This window comes from Zootoca vivipara, chromosome 13, assembly GCF_963506605.1.
Source record: "Zootoca vivipara chromosome 13, rZooViv1.1, whole genome shotgun sequence".
Taxonomy (NCBI): domain Eukaryota; kingdom Metazoa; phylum Chordata; class Lepidosauria; order Squamata; family Lacertidae; genus Zootoca; species Zootoca vivipara.
Window position 1 is genome coordinate 13,301,662 of NC_083288.1, and position 19,018 is coordinate 13,320,679.

Sequence of the window (19,018 nt, forward strand, 5' to 3'; positions counted from 1 at the left end):
CTAATATTCAGAACTCCAGCATAGCTGCCAAGTCTCCCGTATTCACTGAGAAACCCCCGTTTTTACGGCTGTTCCCAGCCGAAAAAAACAGATTTTTTTTGTTTTCCCCAGTTGTTCAAATATCCTTTATTAGGCATATCAAACCACACATTATCACATAAAATTTACATACAGATTATATAAAATACAGACTCAGCTGAGCAAGGCTTATCCCAGTCAGTTCCTTAACTCCAGGAAGAGTATAGATATATATAAATACTACACCAAACACTGCCACACCACCTACCAATTAAGGAGCACTAACTCTCTTTGTAATGGCCCAGCCTTTCTGCATGGACAGCACTCAAAAATTCAGCTACGGCTGTAGTAATTTGATCATCCCTGTCCGATAGTAGGACCTGAACGGTTGGTAGTTTGGAAATCAGCCAATTGAGTTGCAAGGCCTCTAATAGTTGTCTTCTGGCATGAGTTCCAAATTCACAGGAAAAGAAAATATGCTCCAAAGTATCAGGTTCCTGTTTACTACATTTGCAGAGACGCTCTGATTCTGGGGAAATATTCTGGCGCGGCGGCCATTTTGGAACTGGACGGAGCATGCTCAGAAGTGACTTTTGATGCTGCTTTACCCAGTTCCAAAATGGCTGCAGCGTGACTTCTGGTGTGGCGGCCATTTTGGAACAGGGCAGAGCAGCATCAGAAGTAGCTTCTGAGCATGCTCTGCCCAGTTCCAAAATGGCGGCAGCGCTACTTCCGGTCCAGTCCCTTATTTCTCAGGCCGGAACTTGGCAGCTATGAACTCCAGTGGTACCTCGGAAGTAGAACAGAATCTGTTCAGGAAGTCTGTTCAACTTCCAAAACGTTCGGAAACCAAGGCGCGGCTCCCGACTGGCTGCAGGAAGCTCCAAGTTATAATGAAAAATTAATTAATTAAGAATTAACGTAAGAGTTTAACTTTGCATTTTGCAATGGTTAAATCAGGCATCCCCAAACTGCGGCCCTCCAGATGTTTTGGCCTACAACTCCCATGATCCCTAGCTAACAGGACCCAGCGGTCGGGGAAGATGGGAATTGTAGTCCAAAACATCTGGAGGGCTGAAGTTTGGGGGTGCCTCGGTTAAATAAAGTTAGGGACCCTCCCAGACTGGTATTTCATTATGGTTGTATTCTGCAGCCATGTACTGGGCACAATAATAATGCATTAATTAATATTCTGCTTTAGTTTGCTCTGTGATGCTTCTCTAATGCTACCGCAAGATTGCTGTCCAGAAGTGCTAAAGCGCAACTAAAAAGTGGGACAAAAATAAACCAGTTACAGGACCTCAGCAGGAAGTTGCAGGATGTTCACTGACTGGGAATGAAGCAGTGTGACTGCCCCAAAACCTGTGCAGCCCCAAACAGTATCAAAAGTGGGGTGTGTGTGACTGCCCCAATAGCATCATGAGCACAAATCGTCATGAATGTGCAACAAGAAGGGCATCTTGACGGGGCTTTAGTTAGGGGGATTTTTTTTTGAAAACTTTGCTTGAGGGGAGCAAGGAGAGGGGATTAGGGTTCTGCAGGCTAATGCAAAGTTGACAGAGATTCCTCAGATAAAAAAGAACTGAAAACAACTACCGTAAACTTTCATGTTCTTATTTTTACCAAGGAAGTTAAAAGTAGTGGAATTTCAAGTTCAGAGAGAGAGAGATCTGAATTTTTCTCTATTAGTTTACAGTGGTACCTCGGTTCTCAAACGTCTCCGTTGTAGGAACCCGGACACCAAAACCCCGAAAGTACAGTGATACCTCTAGTTACAAACTTAATTCGTTCCGGAGGTCCGTTCTTAACCTGAAACTGTTCTTAACTAGAGGCGTGCTTTCACTAATGGAGTCTCTTGCTGCCACTGTGCCACTGGCACACAATTTCCAGGAGTTTTGTAACCTGAAGCGTTTGTAACTTGAGGCATTTGTAACTTGAGGTACCACTGTAAATGCTTCCGTTTCCGAACGCGCCTTGGAAATCAAACGGCTTCCGCTGCATGTTTTTCAATTTTCTCAAATGCATTTGCAGCCAGCCCTTTGCGCCTCAGTTTTCGAACGTTTCGGAAGCACGAAAGGTCTTCTGGAATGGATTACGTTCGAGAATCGAGGTACCACTGTACCTCCAAGACACTACCAGCTCACAGATTTAAACAAGCTCTGATCTCACTTTCTGGGAACCTTCTCCAAATGCGGTTCCACAAACCATTTAAAGCCTTGTGGCCTGGGCTTTGTCTTTGAAGCTCTTTCCTGTACCAAAAGCTGCAGGCAGGCCCTTCTTTGAGGCAGACTGAGGCAGCCGCCTCAGGCGGCCAAAATGAGGTGTCAATGAGACGGCAGAAAATCGTTAAGTTATTTAATTTATGTCTCCTGGCGGCTGAGGACTGAAACAATCAACTACCCTCAAGCAGCTTGAACAGAAAGGATATTGTTCGAGCTTCTCTCGCTGGCTCATGGCTTCCCCTCTGGTCATCAGTTTTGTGAGCCCTCGAACCCAGCGCTGAGCATCATCCACGCTCCGGGCAGCTAGGTCCAGGTTTTTCCTCTTGCCTCTGAAGACAATGGTGAAGCACTGCTGCTCGGGGAAAGAGCCGCCAAATTTCCGAAGCCCCTCCGACTGATAACCTTCTCGCACGCTTTCAATGTGCAGGATGGAGACTGGAAGACAAGACAGGAATGCAGGACTGCGTACAGAAATCAGGGACAGAACAAGATCCCAGGCTGGATGCTTCAAGCTCGATCACTTTGGTGCACACTGCAAGGATGTTGGTTTAAAGCTAACAATCCAATTCCGATCTCCAAACTCAAGTCTTAGCAACTTCACTGGGGCGTTATAAAGGCTGCAGCTCAGGGCCACATTGCCACAGTTTGGGGGCAGGATTTGATCACATACTGACAAATTACAGGTGATTAGGAGGCGCTGTGCAAGAAACCTGGTTCTTCAAAAGCCGGGTGGATAAAATCAATGATTATTATTATTTAAATCAACAAAATCAGTTTTTTTAATTTAAATTGGATTTTTAAAATAAAATGCTTTTGGAGGAAAAATCTTTCTAAAGATAGTTTTCTATTTACGTTACGTTATAGTCCAAAGGAAATAAGGATTTCTTTTTCATGTGTGCTAAAACTCAGTCTGAATTTTGTTTTTTAATTGTTTAACCACATCAGTTAACAAACATGGATACAGATGCTATAATATTATTATATTATTGTTTTAGTTAAATAAATTGTTTAAATTGATATTAAGGAAATGATTATTTTTCTCCTTCCAGTAAAGTTCAGCAGAAAAATTATCCGAATAACTTATTAAACCTCACAATAATTTCATAATTATCTGTCTATGTACATCTAATAGTACAACCAAATCAGTAATTTTTGATATAACTGTAAAAACTACAGTACTCTTGAAAATTTATTATTCCAAAAATGAAACCTTCATCTGGTTGTGAATATTAAGATTATACCAGCAAGAATGAGTCTTTCTGTAAAAAAAATGATTTAAATCAAGTCTTACTGATTTAAACTGTTATTTAAATTGTGATTTGAATCGATTTGATTTAAATCAAATCCACCCTTTTCAAAAGATTAGCCTTTTTGCAATAAGGAAACTGCACTGTAAAGTACAGGACAACACTTGCTTTGACACAACATCATCTAGCCTCCTTGCACACAATTAAGGCAAATGCTCAATAAAACAGGTAGTCTGAAACACTCTCAGTCAGAATTATATTATGATTATTAATTACCCATGCTTCATCAAAAGGTCCCAGGGTTTTATTAGGACTCAGCCACACTAAAACCTGCTCTTTAATGCTCTCGGCAATCCACACACACACACACAGAGAGAGAGAGAGAGAGAGAGACAGACAGACAGACAGACAGACAGACAGACAGACAGACAGACACAAACTCCAAATTGCCTTTTCATAGATCATAGAATTGTAGAGTTGGAAGGGACCCCAAGGATCATCTAGTCCAACCCCCTGTAATGAAAAAACACACACTCTGGCATGGACTGGGAAAGTGTGGGACTGCACCTAGAAAGCACAGGGAAAAAGTTAAGTGTGGATGAGCCCTTAAGTCTCCATGAAAAAATATCTTCCCTCAAACAACCAAAAGGTCATTGCATCAATCGCAAGACTTCTTCCCCACAGCATTATATGTGACATTCTGTGCAATCCTTCCAGACCTTTGCCGGCTTTCAACTTTCATAGCTGTTTTTAGTTTATGGGCCTGTTAAAACTACGTTTACGACTACCCTTTATTTTTTCATTGAAACACGTGGACCTCCCCTGTCCTAGACAGTCGTACCGTGGAAGCCAAACGGAATCCGTTCCGGAAGCCCACTCGGCTTCCAAAACGTTCGGAAACCAAAGCATCTCCCGCGGCCAACTGGAAGCCCCGTCGGATGTTCGGCTTCCAAAAAATAGTTCGCAAACCGGAATACTCACTCCCGGGTTTGCGACATTCGGGAGCCGAAACGTTCAGGAACTAGAAGCTGTTCGACTTCCAAGTACAACTGTACTGGGATACATCTCACTCATTTTAAAAGCAGCAAATTTGCAAAAAGACTATTTTTACTGGAACGATATTGCTCCTCCCTCTGCCCTCTAACCGAGTGACACGGAGGGGGGGGCAGGGCTCCCATTGCACATGTCTGCACACACTTACAAAATTGTACACGGAAACCCTCAAAGCAAGTTGCTAAACAACATTTCACAGTACTCGTTTGTCCGCAAATTCTTCTTGCACCAGCCCATTCCAAAACAAGCTTTCAAATTCCACTCTATCCCTAACTCTATTGTCTCCGGGGGTGGTGTGGGGTGGACATCCAAGGAAAACAAACTAACCCACACCTTCCCTTGCACCACACCCTGACTTAAGTGTTAATGAGCCATAAGTAACTGAAAGTTGAAGTCGGGTTCAAGGAGCAAGTATTTCCTGCTATGGGCAAGGCACTAGGTTCAAAGCTTGCCTCTGCCATGCAGTCACTCAAACTGAGCTTAGGGCTTGGTCAGTTATTTCTAACACCGCTCTTTCCAGACACACACACACACACACACACACAGAGCCCTGGAGGGTTGGCCAAGGGTGAGCGCAGCTCTGGGGCCAAAAGCGACGTTAAAGTACATTTTCAAAATTAGCAACGTAAAGACCCTCCAAACCCAGTACAAATTTGTGGGAGCAGGACTGCATCCCTTGTCATCAGTGACGTCACCGGCACTATCCAATAGGTGCCTGCATCAGTTGCATTTCAAACCACTCAGCAATCTGAGGACCAAACGAGAGACGCCATCCGTGAAACAGAAATTGGGTGAATGCTTCTTAAAAAGTAAACGGCAGGTGCAGTGAGGGAGGGGTGCTGCTCCGGATCGGGACCTCGGCAAGGGGGGAGCGGCTGTGATCCTTTCTTCTCCACTGTGACACAGATAGGGACTCCTGCACCTGCTATTTGTATAGCAATCAGGCCCTTCTCTTAACATCAGATCCTTCTATCCTTATTTGCTGAGTGCATAGAACATAACAAAGTTCTATGTCCTCCCTGAAACTGATACCCTTTCTTTGAAAATGCTGTTCAGCTGTTGCAGACATTGTGCTGTTTCCTGTTATTCTCTTCCATTCTTTCTCTGAACCTTGTTATCTTTCTCTCTCTCTCTCTTCCCCTCCCTGACATCCAGTAACAGAACATTTTCCCATGTTTTGTTTTCGCCTCGCTCGCCCTGGACACAGCGCAATGAGGCAGTGTGCTCCCCGCAGTGCATCCATGTTGCTCTATGCAATCTAAGTTAAACTTCCCAGGAAAAAAAAATCCAATTCATTCATTTATTTACAGTCATACCTTGGTTTAAGTACGCTTCGGTTTGAGTACTTTCAGTTTAAGTACTCCGCGGACCCGTCTGGAACGGATTATTCCACTTTCCATTACTTTCAATGGGAAAGTTCGCTTCAGGTTAAGTAAGGTTCAGGCTAAGTACAGACTTCCGGAACCAATTGTGTACTTAAACCGAGGTACCACTGTATTTTTTATTTTTTTTAAACCACATCACAGCGCACGTCCTATGGCGCAACGTAAGGGCTGTGGTTGTTGTACATTACAAAATCATTTGGGAGTTGAGGAGGAAAAACGAAATACCAGCCCTCCATGCGTTTAGTTCCTGTCGGCCTGGATGCTTGTTGTTGTTTAGTCGTTTAGTCGTGTCCGACTCTTCGTGACCCCATGGACCAGAGCATGCCAGGCACTCCTGCCTTGCACTGCCTCCCGCAGTTTGGTCAAACTCATGTTCGTAGCTTCGAGAACACTGTCCAACCATCTCGTCCTCTGTCGTCCCCTTCTCCTAAAAAATACATCTGGATGCTACCACACAGATTAAGGAATTCACCATTTGAACCTCTGCTACCTTCCCTTCGCTGATGCGACAACTAATCTTTGCCAAAAGTGGCACAAAATTCTGCGTCTCTTGCCCCATCCTTTCCAAACAGGTTCCAAACAGGATTCATATCTGACTTATAAAATAAACAGAAATCTGAAGCCCTGGTGATGGACGGGCAGAGAGGGGCACAGCATAAAACGCTTGCACAAGATGATCTGATGCCAATTTCGTTTTTAATCGTTTTAATCCCAGGCGAGACAAAAAGTCTAGCAAGCTGTTCCCACTTGCAGAGGAAGGATAACAGGGGAATCAAAGCAGGCGCAGGGCTGTAGCTCATCGACAGAGCATCTGCCCTGTGAGCAAAGAGTCCCAGGTTCAAACCCTATAAAAGGTAAAGGTAAAGGACCCCTGGACAGTTAAGTCCAGTCAAAGGCGACTATGGGGTTGCGGCGCTCATCTCGCTTTCAGGCTGAGGGAGCTGGCATTTGTCCACAGACAGCTTTCCGGGTCAAGTGCCCAGCATGACTAAACAGCTTCTGGCGCAACGGGACACAGTGACGGAAACCAGAGCACACGGAAACGCCGTTTACCTTCCCGCCACAGTGGTACCTATTTATCTACATGCACCGGTGTGCTTTCGAACTGCTAGGTTGGCAGGAGCTGGGATAGAGCAACAGGAGTTCACCCCATTGCAGGGATTCGAATCACCGACCTCCTGATCAGCAAGCCCAAGAGGCTCAGTGGTTTTTAGACCATAGCGCCACCTGCGTCCCTATAGACCTTCTTCGGTGTCCAGATCAGCAGAGAAGACCCTCTTGGTAGTTCTGCCTTCGAGGTTGTGGGGTGGTGGCCTATAAGAAGGCAGTCTCTGTGGCAGCCCCTAAGTTGTGGAATTCTCTCCCCACAGAGGTATATTTCGCACCTTCACTACGAGGCTTTCAGCAAATGCAGAAAACACGCCTCGTGTTGTGTGTTTTCAGGACCCACCCTATTCCTTTTCCCCCCAGCCAATGAATTTTTATTGAGTTCCAATTTCTCTTAACAAATATCAGATTTAATCCATAATTTGAAAGTTGGCTGCCCACCCTTCTTCCATGGTGCTGTTATTCCCATTCTTCTTTGCTGCATTAAAAAAAAATCTACTCCACAGTTCTTCCATTGCTATTATATTTTGTTGTCCCTCTGCTGCTCAAAACCTAATCCTGCCCGTGATTCCATTTAACATGCAATATTTTAAGATGCCCAAATAGGGAGCTTATTCTTCCAGGTCCATTTCATCCCTTGAACTTGACTTTGCTGTCATCTTTGCCATGTCCACATAAGTTTTTCAAAATACTTTTTCTTATGTTATTATTCCTTCTTCTTGCAACCTATGTGCACACAATGCTGGCTACTGGTTCTACGTACATCCATAGATTTGTTTGTTTGTTTGTTACGTCCACCAATTAATTCTCTTCATTAAAACATCCATTCTTGTTGCTTTCCACACCACTGAACAGGGGGATAGGTACAGTGGTACCTCGGTTTGCGACTGCCTCGGGGAGTGATCACTTTGGTTTCCGACCACCGCGGACCCAAAAGTGTTTACATCCGGGTTCCGCAGCGCTCAGATGCGCAGAAGCGATCTGTGCAGCGCATGCATGCACAGAAGTGCTCTATTGGTGCTTCGCGCACGCGCAGAAGCGTGCCTCGGGGAGCAACCAACTCGGGGAGCGACCGGCTCCCTGGAACCAATTGTGGTCGCAGACCGAGGTACCACTGTATAACTTCCTTAGAGAATGTATTAATTAAAATATAGCCCTTCCCCCACCCTTCTCATCCCTGCCATCCTTATTTGTACAGTGTGGTAGGGACCCACCCTATTCCTGTGACTGCAAATTGTTCTTAATTCTGAATTTTAAATTGATGTAACCCACCGGGTGAAAGAATGGGTAATAAATTTAATCATTATTGTCCCTGGCGTCTCTGGGTGGGATTGGAAATGTACCCTTTTCCGAAACCATGGAGAGCTGTTACTAGTCAAGTGTACTCAGCTAAACGGATCACTGGCCTGGCGCACTGTAAATATGTACAGCTTTCTCTGTTGCTCCGTAGCAGTGGCTGTTCAAACATGGTTCGGAAACAGGTGGTGCTTTTGCTTGACGTCAGATGTCAAGGAAATAAACAACTATCTGACTTTTAGATGACAGTGGTACCTCAGGTTACGAACTTAATTCGTTCCGGAGGTCCCTTCTTAACCTGAAACCGTTTTTAACCTGAGGTACCACTTTAGCTAATGGGGCCTCCTGATGCCGCCACGGCGTGATTTCCGTTCTCATCCTGAGGTAAAGTTCTTAACCCGAGTTACTACTTCCGGGCTAGTGGAGTCTGTAACCTGAGGTGTTTGTAACCTGAAGTGTTTGTAACCCGAGGTAAGGTAAAGGTAAAGGGACCCTGACCATTAGGTCCAGTCGTGACCGACTCTGGGGTTGCGCGCTCATCTCACATTATTGGCCGAGGGAGCCGGCGTATAGCTTCCAGGTCATGTGGCCAGCATGACAAAGCCGCTTCTGGCGAACCAGAGCAGCACATGGAAACGCCTTCCCGCTGTAGCGGTTCCTATTTATCTACTTGCATTTTGACGTGCTTTCAAACTGCTAGGTTGGCAGGAGCTAGGACCAAGCAACGGGAGCTCACCCCGTCACAGGGATTCGAACCGCCGACCTTCTGATCAGCAAGCCCTAGGCTCAGTGGTTTAACCCACAGCGCCACCTGGGTCCCACTATATTATTATTAGTATACCACCCTACACCCGCATGTCTCAGGGCGATTCGCAACATAAAATCACAGAATATATAATTAAAAAAACAAGAACCACCCAATAATGTTTCCCCAAAACATTTTAAAAGGGCATTGGATGTAAATCGGGGGGGGGGGGACGTTTTTCCCCAGTGCCTAAAGCTGTATAATGAAGGCACCAGCCGAACCTTCCTGGGGAGAGCATTCCAGAAATACGGAGCCACTGCAGAAAAGGCCCTTTTTTGTGTTGCCACCCTCTTGTGGAGGAGGCACACGAAGAAGAGCCTCAGAAGATGATCTCAGGGTCCAGGTAGGTTCATATGGAAAGAGGCGGGCGGCCCTTGAGGTTTTGTGGTCCTGAGTTGTTTAAGGCTTCATAGGTCAAAATCTACTGGGTCAGACGTTGCGGGCCTGTGCCACTCAGCCCCCCTCTCTGCAAGTGAAATCGGCAAAGCGCAAAGCACAGTTACTTAGCTGCCTACTTACACCAATCAAAATATATATAAAAAAGTGTCCAGTAGCACCTTATTCACCAACTAAGGTTTGTTCTTGGTATAAGCTTTCGTGTGCATGCACACTTCTTCAGATTGCTTACACCAATGCGCACAACATTTCCTTTATATATCAATACCAGTTTGCAGCCTCTCTCTTCTGAAAAACTGAGGAAAAAATATGTAGAGTATATATCTTAAATATACAGTGGTGCCTCACTAGACGAATTTAATTCGTTCCACGGGTCTATTCTTATAACGAAAAATTTGTCTAGCGAATCCCATAGGAATGCATTGAATTTTTTTTTAAAAAAAATTGCCCATAGGAACGCATTAATTGAATTTCAATGCATTCCTATGGGAAACCGCGACTCGCTAGACAAATTTTTCATAAAACGAATTTGTCTAGCGAGGCAACCTCCGCTAGAAAAATCCTTTCTTTAAGCGAAAATTTTGTCTTACGGGGCGTTTGTTAAGCGAGGCACCACTGTATACTAATTGAGGGGATGGGAAGAGGAAACACCACTGGGCACTACCCTGTTTCTCCGAAAATAAGACGTAACCATAAAATAAGCCCTAGCAGGATTTTTAAGCATTCAAGGAATATAAGCCATACCCTGAAAATAAGCCATAGTGATAGGCAGTTTAACCTTGTACAGTGGTACCTCAACTTACGAACAATTCGACAACCGAATTTTTCGACTTACAAATGGGGGCAATGGCTGCGCGCTTACGAATGTCTCGACATCCGGAAAAAACCCGTGGCGGTTTTAGATAGGGATTTTTCGACTTACGAATTTTTAGATAGGGAAATGGCGTTTTTCGACTTACGGATTTTTCGACTTACGAAGGTGCCTCCGGAACGGATTAAATTCGTAAGTTGAGGCACCACTGTAGGTTAAACTGTACCATACTTAATTAAAAAACAAGACATCCCCTGAAAATAAGCCATGGTGGTTTTTTTTTTTGAGGAAAAATAAATGTAATACGGTGTCTTATTTTCAGAGAAACACGGTAGTTTGAAGACGATAGTTCCATAATGGTGGCAACCTTAGAGGGGAAGGAAACCCCACAATGTTAGCTGAAGATAAATACGCCTTAAGCTTCCCGATCTGTAATAAGCAACAGAAGAAAGCCTTTGGGAACCATAAACATATGCAATTCTCTCTTTCTTCCAGTGTAGTCCTCTCCCCTGCCAGGGTTCCTGAGTCACAATCATTTCTCCTCACCGCAAACCTCACTAGGCTTCTGTGCTTTTGGCTCTCAACGCCCCTGGATTGCCTGAGACAGGGAAGAGAGCTGAAGATCTGCTTATTGAGCATTCACCCTGATTTTTTTGCAGGGAGATAAGACAATGTTGACTTATTCAATGAGCAGATTCATTACGCTTTGTTTGCGAGGAGATTAGTTATCCGCTCCATTTTCCCAGCACTTTCCTTATTGCAAAACTGTCTGATCTTTTGGAGAAGGGGGTTTGTTGCACAAGACTTCTCAATCTGAATTTGCTGGCACCTGAAAATAGGGACAGTCTGGAAGTGTCCTGAGTTCAAAGTACTTGAGAAAACAGCACTATTTCTAGGTATTTCAACTGGAGGGCTTACCACTTCTAGACCTCCTAAAACAGGGGGACAGCAAGGTTTATCTTGGGCCGGATTGGTCCCGCAGAGATCAGTCCGTGGGTCGGATGGCGCGCACCCCTGCAATTTTCGGCGCCTGTGTGTGCGCAGACACGGTTTCCGGTGCTGCAGAAGCGAGTCCCTGCTCCACACCGGTTTAGGGCAGCTAAACTCGGTTCGGGGGCACCTTGTGGGCCGGTCAAACAACCTCCGTAGGCTGCTTCCGGCCCATGGGCCTTAGGTTGGTGACCCCTGTCTTAAAATTATTCCGGATTTGCACGGCTAGTCTGGATTGGAAGAGGATATACGCAAACAGACACACTCAGATACTTACAGACATGTTTGGAGTAAGCCTTTTTAAAGCGGGTCTCAAACCAGACGGTCATCCCATCTTCCTGCAGCCGATATATTCTTTGCTTCTGCGCCTGCTTGGCCTTGACTTTCCAAAAGGGGGACCCTTTCAGCATCACCTTGATATCTTCATCGTCTGTCAGGCCTGCCCAGATAGGAGAAGAAGAGAATGGCAGCAGCTATAAAAACCTCGAGGTACCCAACATCCATTTCTGATCATAAAAAAAAGACCCTTCTATTTGCCAGTGCTTGATCTGAGCCAGAATTCAGCCCTGGAACTCTGTTCTGAATGCTATCCCTGAAACATAATGTGAAACGTGTTCAGTTTCTGTTAATTGGTTCTCATGGGAAACTTACAGATTCTTGCTTCACACAATTAACTCAAGGCAGTGTCAATTTACTCTTGGCAGGAAGCCAAGGTCTGCCTGGCCTGGCAACAGCTCTCTGATTGGTTAATGACCAGCACTGAACTCTGTTATCTAGGAATGCTAGCACAGTTGTTTCTTGTTGGGTGTTAGGAGTAGGAGTGCTAAGTATGGCTGAAGAGAGAGAGAGAGAGAAAGGATTTATTTTGCTTTGCTTTGTATGCAGAAACTCTGCTGGTTTTATTTTCTTTTAATAAATCCTGTAAATAGTTGTTCTGCGTCTAGCCGACTAGTCATTTCCACCTCAACTAGCTTCTGCGCTGTTCAGGAAAACTCTGCTATGTTTGGGCTAAAGCCACTAGAGCTATGCCTGACACTTCAAAATTCTAAGAAAACGTTCATGTGAAAAAGAGAGCCTCTAAACACGTGCAAAGCGCCTTTTCCTTTCAACCTCAGTCAGCCAACACTCTCTGGATTAAGAGGAATTTAAAAAAAAAAAAGTGTTGCAAACTCCCAACCCCGCCACCGTGCACTTAAAAAAAAATAGTCTGCATTTTGAAAAACCATGAGAATCTCTAAATTCTTTGGAATTTAAATCTAGTCAGTGACGAAATGTGTGGAATCCTAGTCCTGAGTGCACAGTAATCAAGCCTAGACTTTCACAACTTCTGAATCACTTTCAGGCCTGCAGGGTCAGAGGAAATGACATGGTTTAAAGTAGACCAGTAGTAGATTCTGTTGTTGGCATCTGGCTGTCTCAAGCGGCAATGGAGTGCGGCCCTGAGGGTAAAAATCAAGCTGCTGCATTAGCAACGCTGAATTGACCTCCCCCTGGGGTGCAAGCCTGGACAGTGTGTAAGGAGAATGTGTACGGAAATCTTGGAAGGAGGCGTACAACTGTCTTAGGGACTCCACTCTGGATTTATGTTGCATTTACTCCTTAGCCTTTTTTTCTGGGCAAACCACCCCAGAAGAAGCACAACGTGTCCCCCAACCAGAGGTACTACCCCTTCCCTAACAGCCCAATAAACCAGAGCAAGAGGCCATGTTTGAAATGTTTGAAGCAAGGCAAAGCAGGGCAAACCCTGGGAGATCAGTTGCTCAGGAGGAGGAACACAACTTGGCCCCACAGCGGTTAGACAGAGCCAGCCAGGCCTACCTGGGCTGAAGAGAAGCACTGCCATCTGGAACCATTGTACTGATGGCGGTGCAAATCAGGAGATATTAAGGCTACATACATATGGCTCCCTCCTCCCCCCAAAGAATGCTGGGAACTGTAGTTTGTTAAATGTGCTGGGAATTGTAGTTCTGTAGGTCAGCTCCTGGGGGAAGACTTTAGATGTAGGGACACGGGTGGCACTGCGGTCTAACCCACTGAGCCTCTTGAGCTTGCTGATCAGAAGGGCAGCGGTTCGAATCCCCGCGACGGAGTGAGCTCCCGTTGCTTTGTTCCAGCTCCTGCCAACCTAGCAGTTCGAAAGCACGCCAGTGCGAGTAGATAAATAGGTACCGCTGTGGCAGGAAGGCAAACGGCGTTTCCGTGTGCTCTGGTTTCTGTCACGGTGTCCCGTTGCACCCGAAGCGGTTTGGTCATGCTGGCCACATGACCCAGAAAACTGTCTGTGGACAAATGCCGGCTCCCTCGGCCTGAATGAGCGCTGCACCCCATATTCGCCGTTGACTGGACATAAACCATCCAGGGGTCCTTTACCTTTTTACCTTTAGATGCACGCAGCCTAGGCCAACACCTCTCTACCCGTTCCTCTAACAAAATGGGTTTATTGAGCCGTGGGGGTGGGCAGCGTTCGGCCTGCTGCGTAGGGTCAATCCTTTTACTCTAAACTGGCACCACTGTACCGGAGGCAACAAAATAAAAAAATTCCTTCCAGTAGCACCTTAGAGACCAACTAAGTTTGTTATTGGTATGAGCTATCGTGTGCATGCACACAATAGCTCATACCAATAACAAACTTAATTGGTCTCTAAAGTGCTACTGGAAGGAATTTTTTTATGTTGTTTCGACTACGGCAGACCAACACGGCTATCTACCTGCAACTGTACCAAAGGCTGAGATATCTTAAACCAGGCATGGCCAAACTTGGCCCTCCAGATGTTTTGGGACTACAGCTCCCATCACCCTTCACTAACGGGACCAGTGGTCAGGGATGGTGGGAATTGTAGTCCCAAAACATCTGGAGGGCCAAGTTTGGCCATGCCTGTTTAAACCATCCAGGGCTCGACAATAAAAACACTGACACACTGGAGCCGGTGTGTATGAGTGTGTAGTAGTTAACGGTGCCCGACTGAGACCCAGGAGACCCAGGTTCAAATCCCCACTTGGCCAGAAGGCTCAGTGGGTGACCTTGCGTGGCTCACTGCCTCTCAGCCAAACCTACCTGGCAGGGTTGTTTTGGGGGTTAAATGTGCGTCTCCCTGTACCTCGATTCGAGCTCCTTGGGAGAAAGATGTGGGAGTGTGCAGTTGCAAGAAATAAATAATATAAATAAGATGGGGGCAAGGGGCTGCTTTTTTCTTTCGGTTCTCCACCGCTGGCTCTTCCTACTGAGGTTTGATGCAACCTTTTTCTGACGGGGCAGGAAAAAAGATGGAGAAGCCAAGAATCTTAAGAGGAGGAAGAAGCAGGAAATCTGGAAAAGGCATTGGTGCTTTCTGCTGGAACACTACAGAGAGGCCCCCTAATGCAAATATGCAGAGATAGATTGGGAGGGGCAGCAGAAGACAGTGAGTAAGATCCTCAGAAATTGATGATCTCTTGGCTACAGAGCTATGATACCCACAAAGGGGCGGGGAGCCAGGTGGACGGCATTCAGCACTTAAGCCTCCGTGGCAGGGATTAACAGACCGCATCAATGGCTGTTGTTTGCTGTTGGGCTTAGCGGCCCTCTCTGGGCAACAGTGCTAAGGTTTGTTTTATGTTTCTTCCAAAGTTGACACCTTTTCCCTTCCTGGTCCCAGCAGCTCAACTCACTCCCTGCATAGTTTCAACGTTCTAGGCAGAATATATACTGTACATAAAAATATATACTGTACATAGAAACACTTATATTCTATTATAGCGAGAGCACAGTGTGTGTATGGCTTTTCTTCTGGTGCCTGCATTGCAGGGAGTTGGACTAGATGGCCCCTGGGGGGCCCCTTCTGGCTCGACGCTTATAGGAGTCTATGAAACCTGGCCTGCACTCTTCCAGAAGAATTGCACTGGCTTCTGCTTCTTGAAATCAACATGCAGCAGCGCTTCTGGGAGTTTCCCACCCCCACGGAAGTATGTTGTCAAAGGTACTCTGTACATGCTCGAAGGCATTCTGCATTTAAGGTACCAACATTTTTTTAAAAAAAAACTACCCACATTGTGGGAAATGTAATGTACAATTGAAAGAAAAACAAAACAAAACAGCACCCGTTATTGAAATTTGGGGTTATCTATGATCAGTGTGAAAATATTCAGAAGAACCTATTGTAGAAAATATGTGGTTTCGATGTGTGGAAAGCCTGTTGTAAGTGCTGCAGACTTTGCAGCTCATACAATATGCTGCGGCAGACAGCAAACACAGAAGTAATTTATCTGGGATTTTTAATGTTCTGTACCTTTATATGTATCTGCCCATTGAACATGCAGAATCCTTATTAGTCTGTTTTAGGGTTTCCTCAACTGTGTCCTGCTTGGAGTTTTCGTTACGGATCCGTCTGTCTTGAGAGACAACGGAGTATGCATCCGGGATGAAGTCAAATCCCAGCACTAGCTGTGGACAGGCTTAAATTAATGGGCCTCGGTTACGCTGGTCTATTCATGCCAATGGGTCAACTCTGAGTAAGTCTAACGCTGCCTACTTCAACCCTAAAGATTTCTGTACTTCTGCAAACCTTTGGGCTCCTTCACACCTGCAAATACTCCGTGCCCTCCCACCCAAAAAAAGCCCGGCTGCTTGTGGGTGGACGGTGCTGTTTTGACTACGTACAGAATGTCACTCAAACTGAGTTGGCTATTAGTGCACACTGATGCTGATGCAGAATACCTCCCTCCGCAGACAGAACCGACTCCTTCCAACGTTGTGTATGTTCCATCAGAAATAGTGGTTATATTTATCCTGCTGCTTCTCCCTATGGCTTCGGCCTTTTTTGGAAGCAGACTGCAACCTGATTTCCTGGGCAGCGATTAAGTGTCAGTGTTGTGCAACGTTGCAGACCTCCTTTGCGGGGTGGGAGGAAAAAAAACTCCCCGACACTCAGATGTGCTTCCAGCCTGGGTGGTCAACAGAGACCCAAAGCAGCTACTCTCCAGCCATCCTCTTTTTCTTCCCTTTCCGGGCTGTCCTTGCACATATGCCAAGAGTGCCCGAGCGTGCGGCCTGTCCCAAAGGAGAATCAAATGTGGTGCTGTCCAGGAGAAATCATGCCACGTGGCTTAGATTGAAAGAACGGCTGTGGAAGTAAAAGGAGCTTTATTGGGTTCAGGGCAGGGAAGCTCAGCCCTGGGTTGCTGGATCAAAAAGGCAGTGTCGCTCAGCGTGGCCAGAGGATCCAAGAGACACGCTGGCACCTCTGTCAGTTCCCTGGGGTCTTCAACCCAAGGAGCTGGTCCCCTGCAGGAGACGGTTGCCCAAAGGGCCAAGAGGCACCAAAGAGGGAACATTTCCTCCTTACCCATTCTGACAAGAGCCAGTGTGGTGTAGTGGTTAAGAGCGGTAGACTCCTAATCTGGGGAACCGGGTTCGCGTCTCCGCTCCTCCACATGCAGCTGCTGGGTGACCTTGGGCTAGTCACACTTCTCTGAAGTCTCTCAGCCCCACTCACCTCACAGAGTGTTTGTTGGGGGGGAGGAAGGAAAAGGAGAATGTTAGCTGCTTTGAGACTCCTTTGGGTGGTGATAAAGCGGGATATCAAATCCAAATTCTTCTTCTTCTTCTTCTTCTTCTTCTTCTTCTTCTTCTTCTTCTTCTTCTTCTTCTTCTTCTTCTTCTTCTTCTTCTTCTTCTTCTTCTTCTCCTCCTCCTCCTCCTCCTCCTCCTCCTCCTTCTTCTTCTTCTTCTTCTTCTTCTTCTTCTTCCTCCTCCTCCTCTTCCTCCTCCTCCTCCTCCTCCTCCTCCAGCTCTTCAGGAAAGCAGCGTCCCTAGAGACTAGGTTCCTGGGGGCCAATCCCTGAAACTACTGACGGCACCTACACGCACAGATCTTCCCACCAGGGATGCTCAAGGATTTCCCTTGCTCCGCCTTTTTAAGCAGACCAGCCTGAACTCACGCTTCCCAAAACAATTGCGTGGACTGGAATGGAGCCATCCTCCGGTTTTCGCGCCCCTCCAAATTCCCAGATGCAATCCCTAGGTGTCCTGCAACTCCCCAGATATTGTTGGATTTCATCTTTGAGCAGCCCCAGCCGGGAGGCCAATAATCAGAGGTGACAGGAGGAGTCATTGTCTGTTTCAAGAGACAATGGAGTGTGCCTCCAGGGAGCCAAGTCCAAATGCTGCTGTTAGCAGCACAGAAGTGACCAGGCCCTGGGATGCAAGCCTGGGCTGGGTGTATGGAGGTCCTGGACTTCCCAGATGACAAGACCTGGCTGGTGTGGTCCAAAGGAAAGCAGAGCAATACGTTTGGCACCAGCTTGGCTGCAGGAGTTACAAGGTGCCGTCCAACCGCCTTACGCGACTCCACTCTGGATTTCTGCAGCCTTTTCTTTACTCAGCCTTTTCTTCTCCCAAAGATGTCTAGCCAGGCATTGGAGGTTTAGACCCAAGACTTTTCCTTCTCCTAGATGGGCTACCTTCCTAGGTTGGTGAGTCCCATCTGCTCCTCAATACCTGCTACACATGCATGGGACGCAGGTGGCGCTGTGGTCTAAACCACTGAGCATCTTGGGCTTGCCAATCAGAAGGTTGGCGGTTCGAATCCCCGTGACAGGGTGAGCTCCCATTGCTCTGACCCAGCTCCTGCCAACCAAGCAGTTCGAAAGCACACCAGTGCAAGTAGATAAATAGGTACGGCTGCAGCGGGAAGGTAAACAGCATTTCCGTGCGCTCTGGTTTCCGTCATGGCATCCTGTTGCTCCAGAAGCGGTTTAGTCCTGCTGGCCACATGACCTGGAAAGCTGTCTGTGGACAAACACCGGCTACCTTGGCCTGAAAAGCCAGATGAGTGCTGCACCCCATAGTCATCTTTGACTGGACTTAACCGTCCAGGGGCCATCTTCCAGCGTCATAACTTTTATATGCCTGTTGTCTTTGTCCATGGAGTTTTCTTGGCAGGGATACTGGAGTGGCTTGCCAGTTCCTTCTCCAGGTGGATCACGTTTAGTCAAAACTCTCCACTATGACCTGTCCATCTTGGGTGGCCCTGCATGGCATAGCTCATAGCTTCTCTGAGTTATTCAAGCCCCTTCGCCACGACAAGGCATTGATCCATGAAGGAATTGATGCTTTTGAATTCTGGTGCTGGAGGAGACTCTTGAGAGTCCCATGGACTGCAAGAAGATCAAACCTATCCATTCTTAAGGAAATCAGCCCTGAGTGCTCACTGGAAGGACAGATCCTGAAGCTGAGGCTCCAATACTTTGGCCACCTCATGAGAAGAGAAGAATCATTGGAAAAGATGTGCAGAAACCTGGACCCACAATTGGTCTCATCTACTCAATCCGCTGGATCCCATCTTTGCATACAGGGGAGGACCCTAACTCACTGAGGGTTTGGAACCCATTGGCTACCCTCTCCTGGTTTAGCCGGCCAGTCGAAGCCGCTGTAATCCTACAACAACGGGAGGACCGCAAGTCTCCCACCCCTGCCCCAAACCTCTATCTCTCTCCCAAACCCCTTTTAAAAATAAAATAAATAATTCCAGGGGAGGGTGGGGGGAAACACCAGAGAATAGACAGTAGCTGGCCAAGTGGATCACTTTTTCCTTCAGCTCTGCAGACCAAACCCTTTGTGTGGCTTTTTGCACAGCTGGGAGCTGTACCAGGAAGGGGAGGTGAGTCAGCTGGGAAATTGAAATTGTTTTCTGCACTTGAGGCAAAGCCAT

General features: G+C 46.5%; 1 protein-coding gene across 1 annotated transcript in view; it reads right to left on the reverse strand.

Moving 5' to 3' along the window:
* Positions 1-19,018, reverse strand: part of PLCD3 (phospholipase C delta 3) — an 85,210-nt gene that overhangs the window by 38,674 nt on the left and 27,518 nt on the right. Inside the window, exons 2-3 of the mRNA XM_035137245.2 lie at positions 11,608-11,769; positions 2,447-2,675 (exon numbers count right to left, since the gene is read on the reverse strand). Of these exons, the coding sequence (XP_034993136.2) occupies positions 2,447-2,675; positions 11,608-11,769 (391 nt within the window). The remainder of the gene's footprint in view (positions 1-2,446; positions 2,676-11,607; positions 11,770-19,018) is intronic.